The sequence below is a fragment of the Lolium rigidum genome, chromosome 3 (genome assembly GCF_022539505.1).
Source record: "Lolium rigidum isolate FL_2022 chromosome 3, APGP_CSIRO_Lrig_0.1, whole genome shotgun sequence".
NCBI classification, from domain to species: Eukaryota; Viridiplantae; Streptophyta; class Magnoliopsida; order Poales; family Poaceae; genus Lolium; species Lolium rigidum.
The window spans coordinates 309,890,578-309,917,472 of record NC_061510.1 but is presented as its reverse complement, the minus strand read 5'-3'; the positions used below and the strand labels follow the sequence as shown (position 1 = coordinate 309,917,472).

Below are 26,895 nucleotides of genomic sequence, written 5' to 3'. Positions count from 1 at the left end.
CCGCCCTATGGCCCTTACTTCTTGTCCCCCTCGTGAGGATCCCTCCTCCGAGGTACCGTCGATTAGGCAACGACGTTGGCGCCCACCGTGGGGCCTGCGGCGTCTGGAGGCCGGAACCGGGAGGGTTCCGCCATGGGAAGCTTCGACGACACCATCGCTGTGGGGCGTGTCCTTTACGCCGGAAATCTGCCGCTCGTCCCTCCGGAGGAGTGCTGGATTCCGGCTAAAACCGACCCCGTCAAGCTCTCCATCGTCCCAGTTGGCGGCATACACATCTTCATTGGGGAAACCGTCGATTCCGACAGAAACCCACTGGTAAGTAGCGCTGACGCGACCGCCGCTGAGCAGGACGCAAGCCGCGAAGATCCGATCCGAGACGCCGGAACTCCCTAGCGAAGATTCCGCCTTAGATCCGAAAAATCAAAACCCACCCAATCCGCCCTTGAGCAGAAGTAAAGGTGGAAGACCAATGCGGATCCGCCCGGGTCTCCCGAGTGTTAGAGAAGCAAAGGTGTCACTTCGTGCACTTCTTGGCCCATACCGCCGAACCGCCCTCAAGAAGCCGGAGCTGGTCCCGAGCAGGTCGAGGTCCCGAAAACAACGCCGCTCCGGATCGGCAAGAGGTCTGTCGGAGAAAGCGGAGCTCCGGTTGAAGAGTCGATTTTGGGCAACCTAAGCCCAATTTCCGGAGACGCCCTCCATGGATACCGAAGAATTCGATCGCAAGGTGAAGGAATATGGATACGGTGATCAGCCCGAAGTTGAATCCGCCCAGCCTAAACGAGTCCTTGCAACCCCGGCGGCGCCGGATCAACGCGAATCAGAGGATGATAACACCTACTCCGACCCACAGCCTTCCCGTGCAGGATCTCCGCTATCGCGGGAGCGTCCGCACGAGGAAGTGCTATCCCCTGAAGAGCTGGTTCAACAAACAGGCATGGAGGCAATCGCGCACTCGGCTATTCTCAACAAACCAATAACCCCTGACGATGCCGCAAATCCGGAAGCTCTAGAAGCAGCAAGACGAGAGATGCCGGCAACAGCCCGTAAGTTCGCAAGAACCGCAGCGGCAATGCTCGGATGAAAGGAAAGAAGCCGCGCACTTCGTGGAAAATTTCCACCAGCGAGAGCTTGAGGTTGACGAACAACTGGTAAAAGTCAAGGAACTCCAGCAACACTGGAAGGACAAGGTCACCGAGCTTCAGCGGGAGGCCGATAAAATCAGGCGGGATGCTATACCTCCCCGCAAGATCACTTTCGCAACCCCCACTGAGAAACAGCCACTCGCAACTCCAAAGGATAACATAAAAAAGGCTGCGGAGATCTTGAAGAAAAAGACCGAGGAGATCGACATCGAATACGTCCGCACGCTCGTTGCATCAGCAATGAAGCAGCAGAGCAAGGCAGACACTTCGCGCAGGTTGGAATCCAACCCGGAGCTTTGTGTCTCTACTGCGCAGAAGGACGCCTACGACAATCGACATCACGATGACGAGTCGCGAACTGGATCCTCGGAACGCAGAAGGAAAACCAGAGAACACCCAAATCCAATCCCCGTACCATCAAAGACGCCACCGTCAGATCCTAGAAAGGGAAAGGATGCAATGTACACTGGTAGGAACAAGTACCGGAATCCCTCTCCTCCACCCAACGGGTACCCGCGTCCTCCACTCCCTCGCCGCCGTAGTCCAGTCGGAAACACCAAGCCACACGGTCCAGGTGGAATCAACATCCGCGACAACGTGCAGCCTCTGAGACACAGAGAGCGTACGCCGGAACCCCGCCGGAGCCGGAACAATGACCGAGAACCCGAGCCCAGGAGGAGTCGGAACGAAGAGCGCGACCCGGAGCCTCGCAGAAGCCGGAATGACGAAGGCAGCCAGCACCATGGTGAAGGCAGCCGTCGAAGCCGGAGTCAACATCGCGAAGGGCGAGGAGACTCGGACGGCGAAAGCAGGAGGTCACATCGGCCCCCTCGCAGGTCTCCTTCACCACCACCCAGCGGTGGAGGCGGAGGAGGACGCGGAGGCGGTGGCCGAAGATCTCGCTCCCGTTCAAAATCCCCCCGCCATGGCTCGCGTGACGCGCGGGAACGTCTCAACGAATACAAAACTGAATACATAGGCCCAAAGTGCTTCTGGCAGGATGATTCGAGAGGAACCAACGCCAAGGATGAACCTCAAGCTACCCGGAAACCTGAAGACCTATGATGGCACCGAAAGGCCGGATACCTGGATCGAGGATTACTATAATGCAGTAACCTTTGCCGGAGGAACCCCTAATATCGCCCGCCGCATGCTTCAGTTGTACCTTGTAGGTCCAGCCCGGATCTGGCTCAGCGACCTCGAGAAGAATTCTATATTTTGCTGGTTCGACCTGAAGACCGCCTTCGAAAAGCACTTCAGGGGCACCTACAAAAGACCTGCCACAACAAGCGAATTACAGGCGTGTATATACAAGAAGGGAGAAACATCAAGGAACTTCCTCACCCGATGGTTGGCATGCAGAAACGAGTGCGAGAACGTCGACAACCACACAGCAATGCACGCCTTCATTGGTGGCTTACAGCGTGGAGGATTGCTGCGACACAAGCTAACTTGCTTGGTCAATGCAAACAAACTGACGTTGGATGACATGATCACCATCGCCGGCCGATCATACTCGCCGCCGATGACGACGCGAGCGGAGATTTAGCAGCTACAACAATTCCCCTGCACCAGCAAAAGAAGAACCGTGACAACGGTAACACCAGCGGCAACAAGCGGAAAAATCCACCTGATGACCAGAAGAGTGGCGGATCCGAGATGGTCGCCATGGCTTTCCAACGCGGAGGTCAAGGAGGCGGAAGAGGCCGCGGTCGCGGAGGCGGAGCCGGCAGGGGCCAGCAGCGAAGTGACGAGGTCACCGCAGCCGGAGCCCGCGCCCCCCAAACCTATGAGGAGTACAGAGACATGCCCTGCCTGGCCCACTTAGATCCGGCTACAGGGAAGTCCACTCACACTAACCGCAACTGCAAGTGGGTCAACGATCTGAAAAACGACCTGGAAGCAGGATACAAGCGAGCCCGGAAGCACCGCCCTCGCGGCAAAGGAGGCAAGGGCAAGAACAAGGACAAGGAGGAGGACAGTTCCGAGGCGATGGACGAGGATGATAACTCGTCGGATCCCAAAGCCGGATCCGCAGGTAAATCCAACCCCTTCGAGAAAAAGAGTGTGGGCGCGTACCACACCTTCCTCGGAACACCAACAGTCTGCGCCACCAAGTCAGCTTTCCGGATCCTGAACGCCACAGTTCCGGCTGTGCCGCAGTATGTCAGGTGGTCGGAAGTGCCGTGCACATTTGATAGGCAGGATCACCCTACCATTGTGCCCAAAGAGTACTACGCCTTGGTTGTAAGTCCCCGCATCGACGGGTATGACTTCTCCAAGTGCCTCATGGATGGCGGAGCCGCCTTGAACATCATGTACCCGGAGACTCCGGAGCGGATGAACCTTACCAAGGAGCAGCTTAAACACAGCCGCCACCGAATTACATGGTGTGGTTCCGGGTAAAAAGGCGAATTCCCTTGGCGGCATCGTACTTCCCGTGGCCTTCGGCGACATTAATAATTTCCGCGAAGAGATGATCACGTTTGAGGTCGTGCCCTTCAAGAGTTCCTACCACGTCATCTTTGGCGAGGCCCACCTACCACAAGTTCCACGCAAGAGCATGCTACATCTACAACAAGCTCAAGATTCCGGGTCCAAATGGTATGATTACCGTATCCGAAGACTACAAGAAGGCTCATGAGTGCGAGTTAGGCGAAGCCGCCTTCGCAGAGTCTGTGATATCTGGAGAGGAGCTGCAAGGCTACGAGCCGCGGTGGATCCGACCGAGATGCAGACCACCAAGAAGCGGATCTCCGAACGGAAAAACTCCTTCGGGGCCGCGATAGAGACCAAGAAAGTCAACTTCAAGGAAGATGACGCTACCAAGCAGGTCTCGGCCGGAGCCAACATGGACCCCAAATAGGAAGACGCGCTCGTCGAGTTCCTCCGCGCTAACATGGATATCTTCGCATGGCAACCTTCTGACATGTCCGGAGTACCAAGGGAACTCGCCGAGCACTACCTCAACATAAACCCGGGGCCTAAACCAGTGAAGCAAGCTATGCGACGCTTTGGAGATAAGAAGCGCCGCGCCATAGGAATGGAATTAGCAAAGTTACTAGGGGCAGGTTTTGTAATAGAAGTAATCCACACTGATTGGGTCGCAAATCCCGTCCTTGTACCCAAAAAGAATTCTGAAATACTAAGAATGTGCATCGATTACTCCGGCTTGAACAAGCATTGTCCGAACGATCCGTTTCCCCGCCGCGCATTGACCAAGTCATTGATTCGACGGCAGGGGCGGAACTTCGTGTTTTCTTGACGCATATTCCGGGTACCATCGGATCCGGATGAAGAAGTCCGACCAAAAGGCGACCTCGTTCATCACCCCATTTGGCACTTCATCGCTATGTTACTATGCCTTTTGGCTTGAAAAATGCAGGTGCCACCTACCAGCGTACGATGCAGCAATGCTTGAAGGACCAAATTGGCCGGAACGTACACGCCTACGTCGACGACATCGCGGTCATGACTCGGAAAGGATCCGACTTGATTAGCGACCTTATAGAAACCTTTGAGAATCTCCGACGGTACAAGATGATGTTAAATCCGCTGAAGTGCGTCTTTGGCGTTCCAGCCGGAAAACTCCTTGGCTTCATCGTCTCTAATAGGGGCATCAAAGTTAACCCGGAGAAAATCAAGGCAATCTTGTGCATTAAAAGACCAACTTGTCTTAAAGATGTGCAGCGACTAACTGGTTGTGTTGCAGCAATCAGCATGTTCGCCAGCCGTCTCGGCGAGAAGGCACTACCCCTGTACAAGCTATTGAAGAAGACAGACAAATTTGTTTGGGACGAGGCAGCAGATGCAGCGCTTCAAGGGTTGAAGGAAATACTCACCTCCCCACCCATCCTAGCAGCACCGGGAGAGTCGAGCCTATGCTCCTTTACCCGGTAGCTACCAACCGCAGTCATCAGCCTCGTCATCATGGTGGAGCGACAGGAAGAAGGACACGAGTATGGAGTCCAAAGACCAGTCTACTACATCAGCGAAGTATCGACTGAATCCAAACAAAGATACCCTCACTTTCGAAGCTAGCCTATGGAGTATTCCCGGGCAGCGAGGAAGCCGAGACACTACTTCCAGAGCATCCGAGTAACGGTCGTGAGCAAAGCTCCGCTCGTCAACGATTCTCAATAACGCCGACGCAACAGGACGCACAACAGAAATGGGGCATTGAGTTATCCGCCTTCGACATCAACTACAAAGCCAGGACCGCGGTCAAATCCCAAATCTTGGCGATTTCGTCGCAGATTGGACGAAGCTCCGGATACAAATCGGAGCCGGAACCGGAGACATGGGTTATGCACTTCGATGGATCCAAGCAGCATCAAGGCTCGGAGCCGGAGTCACCCCGAAGTCCCCTACCGGAGAAGAACCGCAAGACGCTTTGCGCATCCACTTCGAAGCTACAAACAACATGGCGGAGTACGAGGCTCTACTACACGGACTGCGCATCGCTAAGGAGATAGGGATCAAGCACATCATTTGCCGCGGAGATTCCGACCTGGTGGCACAGCAAGTAGCCGGAACCTGGAACGCCAGAAATGCCGTCATGGCGGCTTACAGAGATGAAGTTGACGAGATCGCCAAGTGCTTTCTCGGATACGAAGTCAAGTACGTCAGGAGAGACGACAATGCAGCGGCAGACATGCTATCCAAGCTCGGATCCGACAGAAAACCAATTCCGCCCGGTATTTTCCTGGAGCACTCGCGGATACCCTCGGTGAAGGGCGCTAACCCGGATAACCCGGATGTGGCAAGTATCTCCGCTAGAGAAGTGATGGCTATCATTCCGGCCTGGACGCAGCCTTTCCTGGACTACCTCATCGATCAAAAGTTGCCGGAGGACGAGGTCCTCGCACGACAGATCGTCAGACGAGCAAGATCTTACACAATAGTTGATGGACATCTCTATAAACGAAGTGCAACAGGAGTATTTCTCAAATGCGTCTCTAATCAAGATGGTATTGAGATTCTCAGAGAGATCCATGCTGGGGTTGCGGGCATCACGCCGCACCCAGATCACTCGTTGCAAAAGCCTTTCGGCTTGGATTTTACTGGCTCACAGCTAAAGAAGATGCTGATAAGTTGGTGAAAACTTGCCGCGGTTGTCAGTATTATGCTACTCAACCAAACGCACCAGCCCAAGAGCTGAAGACCATCCCTATCACCTGGCCATTTGCGGTCTGGGGGCTTGATATGGTTGGTAAGTTAAAGAAATCATCTCCTGGCGGTTTTGAATACCTCCTGGTCGCTATTGATAAGTTCAGTAAATGGATCGAGGCAAAGCCGATGAGAAAAGCCGATGGTGCTACGGCACTCAAATTCGTCTGCAGCCTCGTAACGAGATTCGGCATCCCGCACAGCATAATCACAGACAATGGCACGAACTTCGCGCAAGGGGAATTGAAGGATTATTGTCATGACGTTGGGATCCGACTACACCTGGCGTTCGTGGCTCATCCACAGTCCAATGGTCAGGTCGAAAGAGCCAACGGACTCCTTTTATCCGGAATCAAACCACGCCTTGAAGAACCACTGCGTCGCGCAGCCGGAGCTTGGGCAGAGGAGTTGGACTCCGTCTTGTGTAGTTTACGAACTACCCCCAACAGGTCAACAGGATTCACTCCGTTCTTCCTGGTATACGGATCCGAAGCTGTGCTCCCCTCCGACATCATCCATGATTCACCGCGAGTCTCCGCCTACAACGAAGACACTGCTGATGAGGCCAGACAGCTATCTGTGGACCTGATTGAAGAAGATCGGAATTTAGCAGACCAACGTTCCACCATTTACCAGCAGAAACTCCGACGCTACCATAGTCGTCGAGTTCGGAATCGCTCGTTCATGGCCGGAGACTTGGTCCTCCGCCTTCGTCAGGTGAAAGATCATAAAGTTGCAATCTCCATGGGAAGGACCCTTCGTTGTTAGCAAAGTGCTCCACAACGGATCGTACTACCTCGTCGATTTCCGCGAGCTAAAGGACAGACCTGCCAATTGGCGCCGGAAACGCAAACGGGAGGATCCGGATGACATTTACGATGAAACAGAACGTCCTTGGAACATTGCACAGCTACGTCCTTTCCACACTTAGCATAGAATTACATACTTTGTAACAATATCATGCATGATCAATGAAATAAAGCTTTTGGTTCACTCTATGAGTCATTTACCTCCTTTACTTTTTCATTTTTAGATCGTGTATGTTTTCCGACTAAAACCGCAGAGCTGGATATTTCCGCCTAGGCGTGTATGAAAGTTGTGATTTTCAAAAATCGTCCCTTAGGACGTAAGTTTAAGTTTTCTGGTGGAAATGTTTTCTGTTGCGAATTCGTGGATTCCTAGTAGCGATTTCCGGCACCTTGACTGGGGGCTTGTTTCCGCGGTTGTTGACGGATTGCCATTAGGCTTCGTCGCCGCCGGCGAGCGTTTCCGGCTAAAGGTCTTCTGGCTCGCGGAAGGTCAAGCGAGTAAGCCGGAAAACATTAAAATCAGCACTTGCTTTCAAACCCAACGAAACATGCAGATAATATTAAACGGATAGCAGGATAAGTGTTTTCCGCCCGCACATAACATGTTTTCGTCCCTAGCTACTTAAGAATTTAAGTTATTCATTACAAACCCACTCCGGGGCCAAAAGTGATGCATCAGTTTTCATTGTTTCACAGGTTCTCGGAGGATTGCTCTTCATCAGAAGCCGTGTAGGCGGAGCCTTCGTCCGAGCCATCGCTTGAGCCGTCGCCGTCGGAGCCTTCCTCGTCATGGTCAGCACTTGACCCGGAGCCTTCCTCGTCACCTTCCTCGGCAGCCTCTTCTCCCTCTTCCTCCGGGTCGGAAAAGCCTTCGGGAATATCATGCTTGTTGTACCAGAACGAGTGGTTAACTCGTCCAGCAAACAGGCGATCAAATCCCATGGCCTCCGCGAGGAGATGTCTCATGGTGGTACCCTTGGGGGCTCCGCGTGCGACATCTGCATATTTCACGGTGGGGAAGTGCGCCTTGAAGGTGGCTAGCACGAGGGCAGCAACTCCGCGAGATGAAGACTCCTGCCAATCCTTGATAAGTTCCGGCACGTTCTTCATGAGATTCGTCATGCGGTCAATAACCGTTGTCTTGGCTCTCTTCAGGTTCAGGGACTTGGCAATTCCGCGACATGCTTCGATGAGATCCTCGATTGAGGTCCGCACTTCGTCATATGCCTCAGTCCTTTTGAGGGTTGATTCTTTGGTCCATTCAAAGCCAAGGCTTGCTGCAAAGTAAAAAGGATCAGTTTCTTCCGCGGACAGAGACAATTTTGAGGAAGCCGGAGTTCAAACAATAACAAAAAGGGTCCTTACGGAAAATCATCTTGTCAATATCCGCCGCCTCCGCCTCCTGGCTCTTGTTCTTGGCCGCCAGGGTGGTCACCCTGTGATGGCTCTTCTTGAGTTTTTCAGCCAGTTCCGCCATTTCGCGGGAATGTTTCTCCGAGAGCTCCTTCTTTTCTTTGGTTTCCTTTTCGGAGGACTCTTTCAAGAAGTTCTTCGTAGTTTCATTCTCCGCCTCCAATACTTGGATCTTGGCGGACAAGGCGTCGATGGTGGGGCGCTTGTCAGTTTCTTCTGCCGACAGAAAATCCCACAAGTTATACATTATGGTTGTTCATACAGTACAAATTTAAGCAGCTCGGATTTCTCACCCTTCAAACGGGTCTCCGAGCGAGCACAGCTTGTCGACTATTCTCTCGATGCCGGCGCAGCTCTTCTATTTCCGTCATCTGCTCCAAGCACATGAACGCGCAGGTCTTCGTGCAGCTTCCGCGTGCTCCGAGACGCAAAGAGGATTTAGCCGGAAATTCAAAATTCCGGGGCCGGCGAGGAGTTCAAAGTTTTGGATCGAGAAAATTTTAAATTTCCGTCTAAGACAAATGTTGAGAGAAGCATCGGCTAACACATGTTACACGGAAAAATGTCTGAACCAATGCTTGGGGGCTAGTGTTACCTGGCGCACCTCCTTATGCTTAGCGAAGAAGACCTTGAGATCACTCTCGAGGTCGGAGAGCTCCTTCATCTCCGCGTCTGCAGGCCCCCACACCTTCTCCATCATGTCGGAAACTTTCGCATGGCGTTGGGAAAGGGTAAGCTTTTGCAGAGATGGAGTAGGTTGAGGGTCAGCTTGGAGCGTGCTGGTAGCATGAATCAGCTGCACTTTCTGCTCATACTGCTCAGGTGTAGGTTCGGCGGAGGTGGCAGTTGGTTGCTCAGGCGGAGGCGTAGGCGAAGACGTGCCCTTCCCGGAATCACCGTGGCCAATCGGGTCTTCAGGAAGGTCATCGATATTAATGACGTCCTTGGGATCCGGCTTGGTGGCAGAGGAAGCCTTGGGCGGAACTTCGACTTCTGGTGTGACTGGTATGGAAGCCGGAGACGGCTTCGTCCTTTTCTTGGGGACCTTAGGGGCCTTGGGGGGCTGGCTTCCGGAACTTCTGTCACAAAAACAAAAAGAGCGTTATGATTAAGTATATGCTGATTCACGATGGCGGAAGAATTCCTTTCGGAAGTTTAGCACTTACCCGGAAGGTCTGAAAAACTGGTGGATTTCTGGTTGGGCTCGGTTGCTCGTGTCGATGAGTTCGAGGCGCTTTTTCTCCGCCTCCGCCTTGCGAGTTGCCGCGGTGCTGAGCACGTCGCGGGCACGTTTGGCTGAAGGACTGGAGGGGGCAGCCCTCTTCCTCTTGGATGGGCGCGGTGCTTCAGGGGCTTCCGCCTCTGATGCGGCCTCCGGTCGAGAGTGCCCGTGTGAGGAACCCGGAGGAGAGTTCCGAGGTCGCCTTCCTCGAGGGCCTCGAGCTTTGTTGCAGAGCCAGTACTTAGATAAATTACAGACTACAAATAAAATAACAAGTTAAGACGCGATAACATACCGCGGTGCCGGAACCGTCGGTGTGGATGTCCTTGTTACACACGTGAACGTGGAGATCACGCTGAATCTTGATTAACAGTCGGATCCGCTTGTCGATGGCGTCGGCGGAGAGGTTGTCCTTGGACGCACGCATAGGATCGTCGCGCCCGTATACTCGGAACATCAGGCGGTCCCCGTGTTGAAGAGGTTGGATCCGCTTGGTAAACCGAGACATGGTAAGGTCCTTCCCTGTCAGACCCTCCTCTGTAAGCTTGCAGATCCGCCTAACCATTCGAGTCAGCCGAGGCGACTCGGAGAGATGAGGACATTGCGTCCAGGCTGGATTCTCGCTGGCAGGGCTATTCTTGAAAGGCGGCAACACCTTCTCGCTCGGCGGGTCGGAGACGTCCTTCAGATAGAAGAAACCCCCTGACCAGTATCGCGCGGATTCGTGGCGATCGGTTGGAGGGTAGACGCGGCCGGGGCGGAGCATAAAAGTGATTGATCCGCAGGTAGCCAGCTCGGAAGCTTTGGGAATTTTCTCCTTTTTCACGGAGAAGTAGTACTGGAACAGGGGAAGATCAGGAGCTACCCGGAGATGGCCCTCGCAGAAGCGTCACGTGGTTGCCGATAGCCAAGACGGAATTCGGGGAAATATTGTGGGGCTGGAGCCCATAGGTCTTCAAGATTTCGAAAAGAAATCAGATGGCGGGAAGGAGAATCCGCGCTCCACTAGCGCCTTCGTCACCACCATCTCTCCGTCTTCGGGAGCTGGAGTGGGGGCGCCCGGAAGTGTCCGCCAGGATCCGGGTTTAATGAAGCCCTCCGCCTCGAGGTTGGAGAGCTCCGCGTCGGTGGTGGTGCAGGGCCACCATTTTCCCTTAGACTCATTGTCTCGTTGACGAGCCTTGGACTTCTTGGCGGCTGCCTCCTCCGCTTTCTTTTCCATTCGCTCTGCGCCCGCGATGTCTTCCGGGTTAGCAGAGGTGCCCTCGATATTTTTGCCGGAATCCTTTGTGGACTCCAGCCGAACTGGGACAAGTGGAGGAGGGGCGGAGGAGATAGGCGTCGCCATGATTGGCTCGGAGGATGGAGGCGGAGTCGCAGAAGACATCTGAAGAAAAAAGAAGCGGTGGCGGAAAACATAATGTTAGCCGGATCCATGTCGTCTTCCTAAGTATCATCTCTATCAACTACGGCGAAAGACTGGAGCTCGAGAACTCACCGTAATGGATTCCGCGGTGGTCGGAGTCGCCGGCGACGAGGATTTCGTGCGGTGGCTCGCCGAAGTTAAGAACTTGACGAACTGCGCGGTGGTGAAACCACTCCGGCGAAATTCCGGCGAGTTTTCCGGTGGACTCCGGCACGGTGGAGGAGGAGCTCGTGGGCGGCGCTTCGCTGAGAGGTGAAAGAGGGGGTGAATGGGAAGGTTAGGGTTGACGGTGGATATTTATAGGCCGCGGGGAGGAGATTCGTGCTCCGCATCCTGTGGTCGGAACGCAAGCGTCGCACCGTTGGATGCGTGACACGTGTCCAAACCCTAAACGGTAAAAATGGCTAAAGATAAGTTACCGCTCAAATCGCGCGAAAATGGCGCCAGAATTGGCGGAACCGTTTGAGTCTCTTAAGATTCCGGGTAAAAAACGCGAAGATAGGTAGTTCTCATTCGCCATCAGGGAAGCAACCCGGAGACATGTTTTGAACTGTCAATGGATGAAGTCCCGCAGGATGGGAAGATTTTCCGACTAAAAGTTGGGAAAAAAGAAAATGTGAAGTTGGAGTTCTACAAGTTTCTCCGCGTTACCAACATTGCCGGAGACCATAAGGCGCTAGCAAGGCGGAGACAGAAGGTGAAACTCGGAGAACTCTGGGGGCTACTGTTGTGGGTATACTTCATGGGTGTACCATCGACAGTGCCTAGATCCGGCAAGCCCGGGTGGCTCATAGACGGTGATGAGGCATGTGGCCCATCGGGCGGCCCAGTTGCTGTTGATCATGAGGGATGAAGTCCGGCCCAGGATCAGTAAGCCGGATCCGCACCAACATTTCGAGGAACCCGGATCCGTGGAGGCCCACGAGGAACCCGGATCCAGTATGAAGTGTATGGAAGGCGGATCCATGACGTACATGGCAAGACATTGTATCGTAGTTAGGCAATCTGTAATCCGGCTAGGACTCTCCATGTAAACCCTAGATCTGTGCGCCTTTATAAGCCGGATCCCGGGAGCCCTAGAGGCACAATGACAACTCATTGTAACAACGCGAAAGCGCCCAGATAATTCCAGACAAGCAGCAGTAGGCCCTGTCATCGTGCAGGTGTTCCGAAGCTGGGTAAATCGCGTACCACCGTCCCGTGTGCACTCCGCCCTATGGCCCTTACTTCTTGTCCCCCTCGTGAGGATCCCTCCTCCGAGGTACCGTCGATTAGGCAACGACACCGTGCGTTGCACCGGGAGAAACAAATACTCCTAGAACGCTTCAACAAACCTTCGACGTTATATGTGTGTTGCTACAGGTTGATTTTACTGAAACCAATATATCAAATTTCAAAGATATTTTTTAACAATGGCTCATTATTTGTTCATCAGTATATTGGCATACCTTTCTTTCATGGATGCATTATTATTTTCCGTTGTCACTTGCCATGGTGACCAGCCGGCGTTGGCCTCGTCGAGTAGCCCGACGTCATCGCCCGTCTCCAATCCCTCATCGTCATCGTCCACGTCTCGTTGTAGTCGTCGTTGTCGCTGGCCGGGCAATCTATCGGCGGCGTGGCCTCCTTGAGCAGCCAAACAACGTCCTCGTCTGGCTCTAGTCCCTTCTCGTCGTAGTAGTCGCTGTCGCTAGCTAGGTAGTGCGTCCGGCCTCCTCGAGCAGCCTGAAGACGTCCTCGCCGGCAGTGTTGCACTCATTGTCGCTGGACATGGCTAGACGCCGACGGGGTGTTGGATCCATCACGGGTGATGACCAAGCGAATCGAGGGGTGTTTTTTTAAGCACGTTGTATCGATCGTGTTTGAGCCGGACTCGGCTGCCATGTCTGACCTGCACTATGATGGTTAGTTTGAGGAGCGCGGAGTGGGTTCAACCTGGACTCAGCACATAGGCCGGCTCATTATTTTCTCTATGGTGCAACGGACGTAAGTTGACAGTTCCGGGATGGACAGATTAAAACGACGGATTGACCAAATGACGGATAAGGATAGGAAATGTGCCCCTGCGTTGATTTTTATTGAATGCTTATTTAGATCATATGAAATATAATAAACGAAAATATTTTGAATAAAAAGGAGAAGACCTCCCACGTATTTAGGAAACGGTTTTAAAACAAAAAAATAGAAATAAAATAAAATAATGTTTTGAAAAAAGAGAGGAAAAATAGCTCCAACCCGGTCAGGCCCAGCCACACAGCCCAGCTGGCCTACGTTGGCCAAAATCGGAGGAAAGGAAACCCTAGCTGCAGACAAAATCTTGTAGCCAACCCCCCGCCGCCTGTTCGTTCAACCCAGATCGAGTGAGCCATGTCCAGGTTGCCCCCTCTTCCCGAGCGCGCCCTCACCTCCTCAAGCTCCGCGCGCGGAGTCATCATCGACCTTCCCCGACGCCACCGCCCTCTGGTCGCGGACCTCCTCCGTTCCCCTTGACGGTGAGCCAGGGGACCGCGCCAGCTCGCCCTCCTCGCTTACACCTCATGCGGCCGGCCGCCCGCCTCGGATCTGTGCCTTCCATATTCGTCCTCTCCATTCTTCTCAAGTCTGAGGCGATCTTGGTCCTCCAGCCCTCTTTTTTAAGCCAGTTTACTATGTTCTGAAACGACAACACTGCCCTCATCTATTCTTCAAGTCCCACGAGGGGACACAAGTCGCTCGTTCCGTCCGTGACCTAGCCGTCTGCCGCGCTCCATTGCTGCCCCTGCTCGTCCCCCACCCACCCTACTGGACAAGCTTCTCCCTTTTCCTTCCTTTTTGTTGGATTTTGCTTGCTTCCTCTTTGTGGTATTGCCTGTTATTTGTTGACAAATCTGTCGAGCACGCACGCCAGAGGGGGAAATGAGCAACAATTAGACACAACAGAGCGCACTAACCCTCTCGTAGGTTGGGTTCCTGACAGGCTAACCCTACCTCACCAACCGCATGCTCACCAAACCCTCTCCCTCCACCTAATCCACACACAAGACGGCGCCGCCACCACCAACCATCCCCTAGCCTAGCCGCCACCGGAACAGGGTAGTCGCACTTGCTCTCGTCACACTTCTCGCCACTCTGCTTCCATCAGTGTGTCTCCGCCTACACCGCCCGCTGGTTTCGCGGCAGCCTGACTCCTCCTCCTGCCGGACATGGGATCGACGGTCGGCGGTGCGGCTCCAGCGCGCGCCGGATTGGCCCACAAGGTGACCCCCGGCCTATTCGTTCCTTATTTTCCATTCTGTTCGCCCCCTTGCAAGCTCGGTCTCTGGCGAATTCACAAAGGGTATGTATGACCCGCGAGTTGGATTATTGGGTCTCTTTGTCTGGCCGCGTTGCTTGGATTGCTTGCCTATCCCTGCACATCTATTAGTATGACCCCAACTAAGATTTTAATGTGCTTCATCTCCTTGGCACTAGTAGTAATAAGAAATGCTACCCTTGATGTCTGTGAATGGCAACATAACATCTTAAGTAGGACTGCTAACTGTACATTGGATGAATTGGTCATAGGTGGCGGTCCTTCGGTCCACTGTGGCCTTGTTCCAAATACCACATTTCGGTGTGTAGAATGGAGCTCCTGTTACATATTTTTGAGCTAATGCAGAGAGATGATTTCTGGTGTTAATGTGTAGAATGGAGCCCTTGTTGGATCTAGTTTCAAGCCATGCACTAGTTTCATGCTCAAGACATCTCCCAAGGTAAAATTCCTTTCCATCTTCTTTCTTCAGTAAATAAATAAACCCCGACGTCGACTTTTGTTGTACTCTACATACTGATGAAAATGGTGGTATATGTTGTAGGTTGGATGCTCTTCGCACCGTGTGAGGGCATCCATTGCCTCTTCGCCACAAAAACAATACTCTCCCAAGACATCAGCAGTTCAATCAGGGGAGGAGGTGCGCATTGCGGTGCTGGGAGCCAGCGGTTATACTGGAGCTGAGGTTCTTCTCGTTTTCCCTGTCATTTTCCATCTTTGTTGACTCCTTGTCATGCAGGGATAGCTTTGTTTCACCTGGCAAATTCTTGGGCACTATTACCAAAAATTTGGCAGGGTGGGTTTAGTTTGGCACAAACCCGTAGTCTATGCACTTTCCTCTTTTGCTTTTCCGGTTCAACATTAGTGTGCTATGATCGCCATGTTTTGGTCTTATTTTGGTTCAGTTGCTAATGTGTTAACGTACACTCATGCTAACAGATTGTTCGGCTTCTAGCAAACCACCCTCAGTTTCGCATCACAGTGATGACCGCAGATAGAAAAGCTGGTCAACAGTTTTGCTCTGTATTTCCTCACTTGATAACACAGGTAAGATTTTTTTTCTTCTCTTCCTCCACACGTGATGCTTCATCATTGCATATTAAGATTTTGCTGAACCTTTAAGCAGTAGCACATTTCTTTATGTGAATTTGTGTTGGCATACGGGTGATCCTCTTTCAATATTGCAGGACCTGCCAAATTTAGTTGCAGTAAAAGATGCAGATTTTTCAAAAGTTGATGCTGTTTTTTGTTGCTTGCCACATGGAACAACACAGGTTATTTATTTTCATCATGCCTTTTCTGAAATGTTTTATGCCAATTGCTGAATTTATAAAGGAATCCAGTTATTCACTCTGTTGTCCATTGGAAGATAAGATGCTATTCTCAACACATTTCAAGCAAAGTCTGATTGCAAGTTTTTTATCAGGAAATTATTAGAGATTTACCCCAGCAACTGAAGATTGTTGATCTCTCCGCGGTATGCTCTACGCAAGCTCATGCTTTGTTTATGTAGATATCGCCTTGGTTGCCACTGAATGTCCCATAATTCTTATGAGTGACATACCATGTTTGCAGGATTTCCGATTGCGTGACATCAATGAGTACGCAGAGTGGTATGGTCATGCTCATAGGGCACCGGAACTTCAGGTTTATTTCTACTTTCCCCTACATACTTTATAACTTCCATTGGTTATATTGCTGTTACTCAATTCTTAAGTTCCAAGTTCAGCAGTCGATTACCAACTTGGATTCCTATTGACATGTTCCATCAATGTTTTCTATATAGTACCTTTGGGGGCTTGAATTAGAATGCTTTGTAGTCCGTGATATTTTTTTGTTCCTCCTATGTCATTATGTTTATTTGTTTCTTTGTTGTGAGCTCATTTCCTGTTTCTCTGCTTATTCAGGAAGAAGCTGTGTATGGTTTGACAGAGGTTCTTCGAGACGAAATACGAAATGCTCGGCTTGTCGCCAATCCAGGATGTTATCCCACGTCTATTCAGCTCCCACTTGTTCCTCTAATAAAGGTGGGAATCGACTAGAGTTCTTAGTCACCCTAGTCTCTGGTCCAAATAATAATAGGTTTATACATAATAGGCCTCACTTAGTGTGCTATATCTGCAAATGTAGAAAGAATCTTCACATGCGTTAGTTTTGTCAAAATATTCTGCCACTGTGTCATGCTCACTTAAGAAATGTCATCATTTTATTAATCTTGTTAGTATCTAAGTTGTTCTTAGTATATTTTATTTTACCTTGCAGGCAAAACTGATCAAGCTGAGTAACATTATAATTGATGCAAAATCTGGGGTTACCGGGGCAGGTCCGTATATTTTGAAGATAACATTATAAAATATAAGTTTGTAATGCTAAATCAATAGCCAATTTGCTTGTTATAACCTGCATTTCTTTAGGACGCGGAGCTAAGGAAGCAAATCTTTACACCGAGATAGCTGAAGGCATTCATGCTTATGGAATAAAAGGCCACCGGCATGGTAATCATATTTTTTGCAAACATTTGAAGTCGACATTAGTTTATTATTATTATTATTATTATTATTAGTTTGAATAAAAAAGTTGTTACTGTTATGTTCACAAACATATGTGTCCCCCCTTTGGTAAAATGCAGTCTAGTTACAGATTATTTAATATTCTATCCTTGTGGCTTTGGTGGCCTTACTGACAATGAGATAACACCATTTCAGTTCCCGAGGTTGAACAAGGACTTTCAGATGCTGCTGAATCTAAAGTTACTATCAGCTTCACTCCAAATCTTATCTGTATGGTAAGCACATATTCAGAGATAACTCCTGGTTTTACAGTTTGCTGTGTGCTTCACTAAAGGCATAAGAAATGTGTAGAATTCAATTGCTTTTTTTATCTGTATGTTGAACAGAAACGTGGGATGCAATCTACCATGTTTGTTGAAATGGCACCTGGAGTGACTGTCAGTGATTTGTATGAGCATCTCAAGTCTACTTACGAGGTTTTGTTTGTTTGATCAAGTGGAATAAATTATCTGTCTGCAGAGAGCTATAATTTTGAGAGAAACACCTTTACTCTTGTTAGCATCATAACATTCTGCCGGTGCATCTTTTCAGGGTGAAGAATTTGTCAAGCTGTTAAATGGCAGCAATGTTCCTCACACACGCCATGTTGTTGGATCAAATTACTGCTTCATGAATGTCTTCGAGGACAGAATTCCTGGAAGGGCCATCATCATCTCTGTCGTAAGTGTCTCAAGTTGCTCAAACATTAGCGAATAATGTTGCATACTTAAGATGGAAAATCGTGATTTCTTGTTCTTCAACAATGCAGATAGATAATCTTGTGAAGGGGGCATCTGGCCAGGCTGTGCAGAACCTCAATCTGATGATGGGTCTGCCTGAGAATACGGGGCTGCAATATCAGCCCCTGTTTCCTTGATATATTGTGCCAGTATTTGTTGTGTCTTGTCTGTGATGGTGCTTTGGAGTAGCAATCTCTGCTGTTTTCTGTTGAGAGGAAAGAGCTCAACATCAGAGTGTACTCAAACTTTCTCAAAAGCATAACTAGGCTTGTGCTGGTGTAGTTTTTAGAGATGAGCAGCAATTAGCAGTTGAATAAGAGTAGTCATAAGGCTATGTATCATGTATTGCGTTGTTATGAGATCAATAAAACAGTCTAAAAGTCAACTCAGAGGCATCAACCACTGCGGACATCGTTTGGATATAGAGCATTTCTTAGTTCTGATGTTTTTGTCAAATTTTATCTTGTGTGATGTATCCAGATCCTAAATTTTACCACAATAATGCAGGTGACTGGTATATTGTTTTTGTCCTTTCTAGCCTATATCAGAATACCATGATTTGAGTCGAATTTGAATTCTATAATAAGGTGCCATATATTTCTTTTGAAATGCTGTGATAAAGCTCTAGCCATAGTTTGGTTAACTTTAAAAGAATAACAGTAGGGTTGAGTTACTTTGGCCCTTATGGTATTTGTGGCTTAAGAGGTGTCTGGTAGCAGCAATTTTATTTGGAATTGCTTGTGTTCATTTGATTTCGTGTTTGCATGGCGGATGTGTATATATGCATCGAAAGAGGAGGCTGAGGTTTTTTTAATTTCCCATTGTTCTTGTGATGTCTGGGTGGTTCTTTGTTATGTTGCTGGGTGCATGCTTTTTGAGTTGACGTATAGTCGCCGAGTCGGCGTGGGGTGGCTGGGTCGCGCAAGCGACTCGACTCACGGCCTAGTCGCGTGATAGTTGCCGATTGCCTGCCAGATCTTTTTTGGGGGAATATAGGCTCTCTCCTACCTCAAGATTTCAGAGATAAAGAGATGCAAAGGGAGAGAAAGGGCAGAGCTCGGGAGGAGAGGCCGTCGCTGCTCCTTGCCGTCGGCGCAGAGGAAGGAGATGGTTTGAGGGGATAGCTCGAGCGAGGCTGCGTGCAGGAGTGCGCCTATGGACTGGCAGGACTAGGAGGATTCATGTGACAGGGTGCTAGGTTTAGCGAGTGGGTAAGGCTGGGAGCGATTAGCTGGGCCGTGCTGGGGCCTGACCAGCTTGGCTGCGATAGATGACAGGCCAACTTTGCTCATATGGCATCAATGGGCTATGCAAAGGAGAGAATCAAGTGCGGTAGTGCTCTTTTTACTGCCATGGCGACTTGGGGCAACTAATCAAGCCAAGTCGCCGAGTCAAGCCAGCTAGTCACTAGCTGCAGTCATGGCGACTTGGCTTGACTCGGCGACTCAAAAATCATGGCTGGGTGCTATCCTACATACTAGATCTTTGATATCTGGACAAATGTAAGGTCACAAATCTCAATTGAGTCAGAGCTTGTAAGTTTATTTCAATGTATTGTTCAGGTTTCAGTAGTTCTATTATTGTTCAGTTTTCTGGAGTAATTCTCTGCAAAACTTAATAATTTGATGCAACTGTAAAATCGTGTCAAAGATATAGGTACACATGTCGATCTTCTAACTATCACATTTATGACTACGATGAGGCTTGGTAGTGAAAAGCTCCATTGCATTAAGATTGGTCAGCCTACACCCCTACCTAAGCAATTGTCAAGAAAACTGATGTTACATGCAAGTACATTTGAAGCCTGGCATTGAAATGGGAACATCCTACGTTCCTTAGGTACCCATCTTCAAGGGGCTCTTAGCTCTTCAACATTACTGAATCTTAAATTTGGCTACTAGGTCTTAGGGAGGAGATGTATCTAGACATCAGCACTAATTTTTAAGTTAAAATCATTGTTGACACTTTCTTTTTGGTCATGCTAATCGAAGATGCTATGTGCTGCTTGACTTGAATCAGCTGTGTAGGCTTGTAAACACTTCTGCATTATGTTATTAGCCTTTGACCTTCAGTTCTTTATGTTTATTCTCTGACTTTAGTTCATTATCTGGTTTCTTAAGATTGCATTCAATTAGACTTCTTGGCTCATGTGTTTGTCCATGCATATGAATTATTTGAAGCATTCTTCTGTTTAATCATCTTATTTGGGGGTATTTTTGTGTTGTGCTAAAATGCAGATGGGCTTTAGGTAGACTAAGATATTTCTATTGATAGTCTGTATTTTGCACAGATTTATTTACCTACAACAAGCCATTTTTCACATGGTTTTCTGTTACTTTGTTTTCATGACATTGCTGTGGAAAACAATTTAACTGGTATGTTCTGGACACATCCAAAACTATCCATGTTAATTCCCACTTAAGCTTAAACAAGCGACGATTTTTGTTGCAGTTATTTTAAGATATATTCATTGAGGATGTTCATATTACTGCAAGGAGGTAGATAGGTTTCAATCCTTGCTGCAGCAGGAGAACCTACTTGTAATTCATGAGAGTTTGCATGCTCCTCTTACCTTTTTCTTTGACCCTAGTCTCTATTCTAGCTTTATTTCTGTACTATTTATCTTTACTATAGCAGCAACTCTGCAGTAAAGGTCTTTGTCCAGGATGCAATTGTGTGCGGTCCTTAGGTATTATTCACTAGTATATCTTCTTAAAAGTTTGCTGCTGGGTCTTCCTTAGGGGATGTATTCAGGCCCTGTTGATCTCTGAGCTAAACTCAATTGTTGATACTTTCTTTCTGGCTGTGCTGATCAAGGATGCCATGTGCTGTTTGACTTGAAATCGCCATAGACATGGAAATGCTTTTGCAATATTTTATTAGCATTTGACCTTCAGTTCTTTATGTATATTCTCTGATGTCTAGTTCATTCTCTATTATTGAATTATAATTTTTAGTTTGACCTCTTCACATTACTGATGCATAATTGCATATAAATACTTTGAAGTATGATACATGTTCTTCTATCTTTAGTCATCTCATTTTGGGGTATTTTAGGTAGAGGTAAAATGTGGATGGGCTTTGAGATGGCAAAGATTAAGTTTTATAATCATCTGTAATTTCACACAGATTTTATGTAAGTGCAAGATAGTTAAACCAATCTACCTGTTTTTCTGCTGTTTTATTTTCATGGAATATCATAGTTGTGGAAGTGTGGAGAAAAAAAAACATTGTTAAGTTGAGGAGAATAACATTTTGATACTGCAACACATCCAAATCATCCATGTTTTAGTTCATAACATATCAAGAGGTATATTTCTCCACTTGAGCTCAAAGACGTGAAGAATATTTTATTCCAATATTTTAAGTTATATTATTCATGTTATCGTAGGGAGCTAGATAGGTTTCAATGCTTGCTGCAGCAGAAGAACCTACTGTAATTTTTGTAACCCACAATAGTTATATTGATGTACTAGTTTACTTTCCTGTAGCATTGCTGCAGCAAATATTTCTGGTATCAGTAACTATGCAGCAAACTTCTATTGTGGCTGTAACTTTGCAGCCAAGTTTTTAAGGATGCAATTTCACTTGTTTGATATACTTTTTTTTACCATTCCCTGTCATTTCAATGTATAGCATAGAGTTCCATAAATTAATACTCCCTCCGTCCATAAAGGATGTCTTGGATTTGTCTAAATTTGGATGTATCCTACATACATCCAAATTTAGACAAATCCAAGACATCTTTGTATGGACAGAGGTACTATTTAGTACAGTAGTAAAAACTGTCCATGTATCAAAAGTCATAGATGTTGTTGTCTGACTATTTGATTAGAATGTTGTTTGAAAACTGTCCACTGAATAATTCTGAAATATATTGTATCCAAGATTTGTGTTCCTGGGCATTCTATCATATTGACATTTATGTTCAAGTCAATATGTAACGTCGATTATTATTCAGACTTGCCCTTATTTTCTGGTCAATTGAAACCGATGCACCATTTCCAAAAACTGAAAGTGACACTAAGAAATATAACATACTCCCTCCGGTTCATATTAATTGACTCTAATATGGATGTATCTAGACACATTTTAGTTCTAGACACATCCATATCAAAGTCAATTAATATGAATCGGAGGAAGTAGTAAAAAATTAAGCAAATAATCAGGACTTGGCGCCGAGGGGATCTGGCATCCCAATTGGGTAAAATTGCCTGATACAATGCTTAAAAATATCCATGAATGTAGTACACATAAATTTACGTTTTCAATAAGCATGCATAATTTTGATACCATTTCCTCCTCGATATGCAGGACCAAAAAAAGAACAGAAAATTTAGTGAATATTCGACCTCAACCTCCAGAGGTAAACAGTATTATTTCTCGAATACACATCAAAATGCATGTCATTTTGTATTAGGTTAATTAAATTCATCAGTGTTGTTTAATGTTAATATGACCTCAACAAGGCTATCTTTCTATGCACATATAATTAGTGGTTCTGTGCTTCTATGACCTAAGGAGGATTTCATGTTTCCCCTTCAGATTTGAAGGCTTTCAAGGGAAAAATCTTGCGCAATTCGGCTTGCTCGTGATGCAGTTGGATCTTCTAGGGGTCAGGCACATATGAAAAGTGCTTTTGCATTGAGGGTATGTTCTGTGACCCATACTGTTCATTTCCATGCCTAACATTGATTTTTTTTTTTTGCTATTTTGGTATCAAAATTCACTTTGTATGATTTGGCTGCCAAATATTTGGAAGTTTCTGATTTTTTATACAGATAAAAGGACAGTTGTAAAGAAAGCACACCATCTTGCTCCTTTCAATTCATTTCCCGATGCCAGCATCTTAGCTAGCATTGTTTATTCCCTTCCTTGATCCTCTGTGTGGGACAAAGAGGCAATAAGAGCAAGTCCTTTATGGGGGATGAAGGGGCAGTACAGAAGTACAGCTCATTTCTTGCACGACCAATAGATCCCAGCCATGCGCATCTCCTAATTTCCTGAATATACGAAAATCAGATCCAATTAATGAGAATATCATCATCAGATCACCCAATGACTCAGATTTGTCTGCTCATTGTAAGACCCATACTTTGCAGAGTCTTTTGATTCCACATGCTAAGATATGACATAATCTCAAGATAAGAGTGGAAGTGTCCACGTGTGAGACTCTGGTAATCTTGTCTGATACTGTTACCTGTTTGGCTATCAGATATCAATATTATCTGATAGTTACACAATGGAACAGATTTTCTCAGTTTTCAGCGTGTCTAGATCTACTCCGGGTTAGTTTTTCTGTACACTTATTCAGAAAAGGTCTATGGAGTGCAATTTCTGCGTCGCAGTGGCGATCTTTCGATATGGTGATGTAGTATTACAAGTATGAAACCGAAATGAAGGTTGCGGGCAGATTCTGTTGGAATAGGGGTGGATGGAAAGCTGTACATTTTGAGTATAAGATGGCAAATCATCAGGATACGCGGAGGATCGGAGACACTGTCTAATCCTTTTTTTTTCTAGCATTTAAGAATGTTCAGATTCCCTCCATCATGGTCGTGCAAGCCTCTCTCTGCAGCTCTCCAGTTTATTGGTGGGATTATTTCATTCCAATAACATTCTCCACAATTTTCATAATGCCTGATTCTGTATTAATTGCTAAGATAATCCCATGTTTGCCCCGGTTTTGAACCACAGGCATGTTTGATTCCTTGTCCTATTGATGCAACAGCGCTGAGGGAGGGCTCTCTGCAATCATTGAGACACTTGCCACTCGAGTTCTGATTGGCTTGACTTCTGAAGATGTGATCCTGGATAATTCAACAATCCTGTCTACCAACTAGCAGTTGAAGTTTTCTAAGTTCATTATGTGCGCATTCCCAGGCCATACTTGGAAGGAAGGGTCGTTGTCAGCACAGTTCATACCCAGCCGTGGGGCGTCCATTTCTCTAAGCATGATCTTGCATTTCTTAATCCTGCAACTGCTTTGTTTCCGTCAGCATCCTCATCAGTATAAATGCAGCTGTCGTGACATGCATTTTTCCTTCAGCAAGCATAAGTGTATCAAACAGCCCAGTTCTCCTCATAAGTCATACCGATCACCTCCCTCACACAGCCTAAACTTATATCACAATGGAGTCTGGAGGAGTGATTGTGGAGGCGAGCTGGGACTCGCTTGGACTATCGTCGCAGGCCGAGGAGTCGGAGATGATGGAGCAGCTGCTCGGCACCTTCCCATCCAATGGCGATGAATCTCACCACCAGGAGCTGCCTTGGTCTGTCCAAGCCTCAGATGCATACTATGCCCACTGTAATGGTAGCTCTAATGCGTACAGTTCGGCTAGTAGCAACAGTGTTGGTAGTCTCATCCTCGATGTGCCGTCTGATTACGGGGGCTTCTATTTGGGCGACTCAAATGGGCTGGACCTGAATATGGTCCAGGAGCAAGGTGCATCTCAGTTTATGGATGCCATCCTCAACCCTTCCTATGGGAATGGCGATTCAAGCTGCGAAGATCTTAGCATGAACCTGCTAGACTCCATCGATGACACTTCTAACAAGAGAAAGCGCCAGGATCAAGGGAAAGAGGCTGACGAAACAAGGGTGAGTGCTAGATGATTTTGTACACGAGAATTTTTTCGCCGCTCGGTGCAAATGTTGATTGAAATTTTCTGAAATACAGGGTCGGAAATGCTCGAGGAAGGCCGACTCGAAGCGGGCAAAGAAGACCATGCAACATGGAGGCGAGGATGGCGCCATTGCTGCCACCACAAAAGGGCAAAGCATAAGCTGCTGCACGTCTGAAATTGACTCTCAAGAGTCTCCTGTTGCCTCTAACCCGAAGGGAAAGACTCAGGCTGGCCGTCAGCCGACAACCGATCCCCAGAGCCTCTATGCAAGGGTAAGCGACAGATGATCCTCTGAGTTTGATACTGAACAATGTTTTGTTGATAGCTAAATCAGCAGTTATTTATGCTCTTTTTTGGTTGGAAACAGAAAAGAAGAGAAAGGATCAATGAGAAGCTGAAGGTACTGCAGAAACTTGTTCCGAATGGAACCAAAGTAAGAGTCTCAGCAACACATCCCTCATAGTTTTCGCAAAAAAACGCTGTTGTTCATAGTAACTGTGGATCACAAATAAAGGGCAACAACTCAAACAGCAACACCTGTGTTCTCCTGTAGGTAGATATCAGCACTATGCTTGAGGAGGCGGTGCAGTATGTGAAGTTCTTGCAGCTTCAAATCAAGGTGAGGCTTTTGACAGTTCGGTGCAGTGCTTCATCCCTTTCGAATGCGCTTGTCTGAGTTACTTAACGGTTTCTTTACTACTCGCAGGTCCTCAGCTCCGATGATATGTGGATGTATGCGCCGATTGCGTACAACGGGATGAACATCGGGATCGATTTGAACCTCTCTTAGAACTAATAAGACACATCTAACAGTCTCAAGTTTCTAAAAAAGCAGCAGATATCTACCGTAAATACGATTTGGGTTAATTAGCTCAAAAGTGTTTATTACTAACGCGCAACCAATAAGCTATTCCGGCAGTGTATCTCTCCCAGGTGTAAACAGAGACCGAATGCATTGTTCTCCAGAAGCTTTTTTGTAACTTCGGTTACTGAAGGGAGTGCATGTAGGCTGAAGAATACGCGAAAAAGATAGATACCGAAAGTTGGAAGAGGCTCTGCAACTTGTGAAGACAAGGAGGGCAACATTTTCTTTTCTCCTTCAGATGCAACTTCACATAAGAAGATTGTCTCGTTTTCTCTTTTTTTTTCAAGTTTGCTCTAGTGGCAAATTTGTGTCTCCACTGAAGTACAGTGTTTAGTATAATATTATGTGGTTAGCTGGAACTTGGTAGTTGTCATAGTATAATGCAATGCAAGATCGTGAATTGTTGTGGCAGTTGTCATCTAACATATTTCTGTGATCACATCATTTTCTGCTATATACTGTCTGTTGAAACCTGAATTCTTCCTGTAAAAAAGAGAAGCCGCAATTCTTTCTCTTGTCATGACAAAGGGTGGCATGCCATCTCATATTCCTTTTGTCATTGCATGTTAGTGGAATATTATATACGCCTGAATTATTGTTGTTTTCTGGTGTCGCCAAATCATTGGTCTGCTATTATTTTGTCCACCTGGTTCTTCGTGTTTGTTTAATCCATCAAATATTCCTGTCCATTTTACCCTATTTTCATAGGCATGAGTGCATGACAGTCCATGATGTTTGTCTTGTAGTTGTGAATGAGCTTATAGTATACAAGTTAAATACCCAAAAAGAATAAGAATATTCCGCACATCATTCCATTTTTTCTGGGCAATGAGTATGATGAAGCTCTACAACTGCAACTAGAGTTTGCTTTCTCCACAATACTCAATCGTGCATATCCTGGTTCTCGAGTAATACCTTAAAAATAATGCTCCAAAATTCGTAAGAATGTTTTATACTAGAAAATAATAACTGGAGTAATACGCGTCGTGTAATATCGAATTCATATTTATCATGTAGAACTAAATCAATGGAAAATATGCATGCATAAGTAAGCGTGATCACTCGTGTTTTGGCCATGCAAATGTAGAGTCATCACTATCACCTAAGCCAATTACATGCAAAAAGATATGTATACGCATGGATAAAAGGAGAATCACTAAATATAGAACAAAAGTTGATTTTGGAAGAAAAAAGTTGCATAGCTCAAACCATCCGCATATTAAGAGTAAATTCCACTTTTTACCCTGTAGTTGTGCATTTGTGACACATATTACCCCACCTAGTGGAACTTTTACCAAAATATCCTGTTTAGGAGATTTTAAACACGGGTTAGACCCAATTTATCATTTTACTTGTTATTGTTAGATAGAATAGGTATGATACGTCGACGTGGGGCGATAAAATATGTAAATATAGAAGGGCCTCATGGACGATTTATGCCCAAACTTGTTTAATCCATATGTTCCCTTCACCACTACCGTTTTGATATTTTGGACCCTGATTGTCACCTAACACCTTGCCCAATGGACACAAACCAAAAAAAAATAAGGGTAGAAAGCCTTTGAAATGGGTAATCTACACAAATTTTCACTCGGTGGGGTAATTAGTGTCACAAATGCAAAATTATAGGGTAAAAAGT

The 26,895-nt window shown here is 47.3% G+C and overlaps 2 protein-coding genes across 2 annotated transcripts; both read left to right on the top strand.

Moving 5' to 3' along the window:
* The first annotated feature begins 14,310 nt into the window (after nucleotides 1–14,310).
* On the top strand, nucleotides 14,311–18,293 carry LOC124703698 (probable N-acetyl-gamma-glutamyl-phosphate reductase, chloroplastic). The gene is made up of 14 exons (XM_047235921.1): nucleotides 14,311–14,420; nucleotides 14,850–14,915; nucleotides 15,018–15,158; nucleotides 15,413–15,520; nucleotides 15,661–15,747; nucleotides 15,900–15,950; nucleotides 16,049–16,120; nucleotides 16,381–16,500; nucleotides 16,736–16,796; nucleotides 16,888–16,968; nucleotides 17,179–17,258; nucleotides 17,370–17,459; nucleotides 17,575–17,703; nucleotides 17,792–18,293. The coding sequence occupies exons 1-14, from the start codon at nucleotides 14,367–14,369 to the stop codon at nucleotides 17,897–17,899; spliced, it is 1,248 nt and encodes a 415-aa protein (XP_047091877.1). The 5' UTR covers nucleotides 14,311–14,366; the 3' UTR covers nucleotides 17,900–18,293.
* Nucleotides 18,294–23,894: 5,601 nt separating this feature from the next.
* LOC124699846 (transcription factor RSL3-like) lies at nucleotides 23,895–25,448 on the top strand. Its single transcript, XM_047232082.1, has 5 exons — nucleotides 23,895–24,365; nucleotides 24,445–24,663; nucleotides 24,759–24,824; nucleotides 24,945–25,010; nucleotides 25,098–25,448. Exons 1-5 carry the CDS (start codon nucleotides 23,895–23,897, stop codon nucleotides 25,179–25,181), a joined length of 906 nt encoding a protein of 301 aa, XP_047088038.1. The 3' UTR covers nucleotides 25,182–25,448.
* The last annotated feature ends 1,447 nt before the right edge of the window (nucleotides 25,449–26,895 follow it).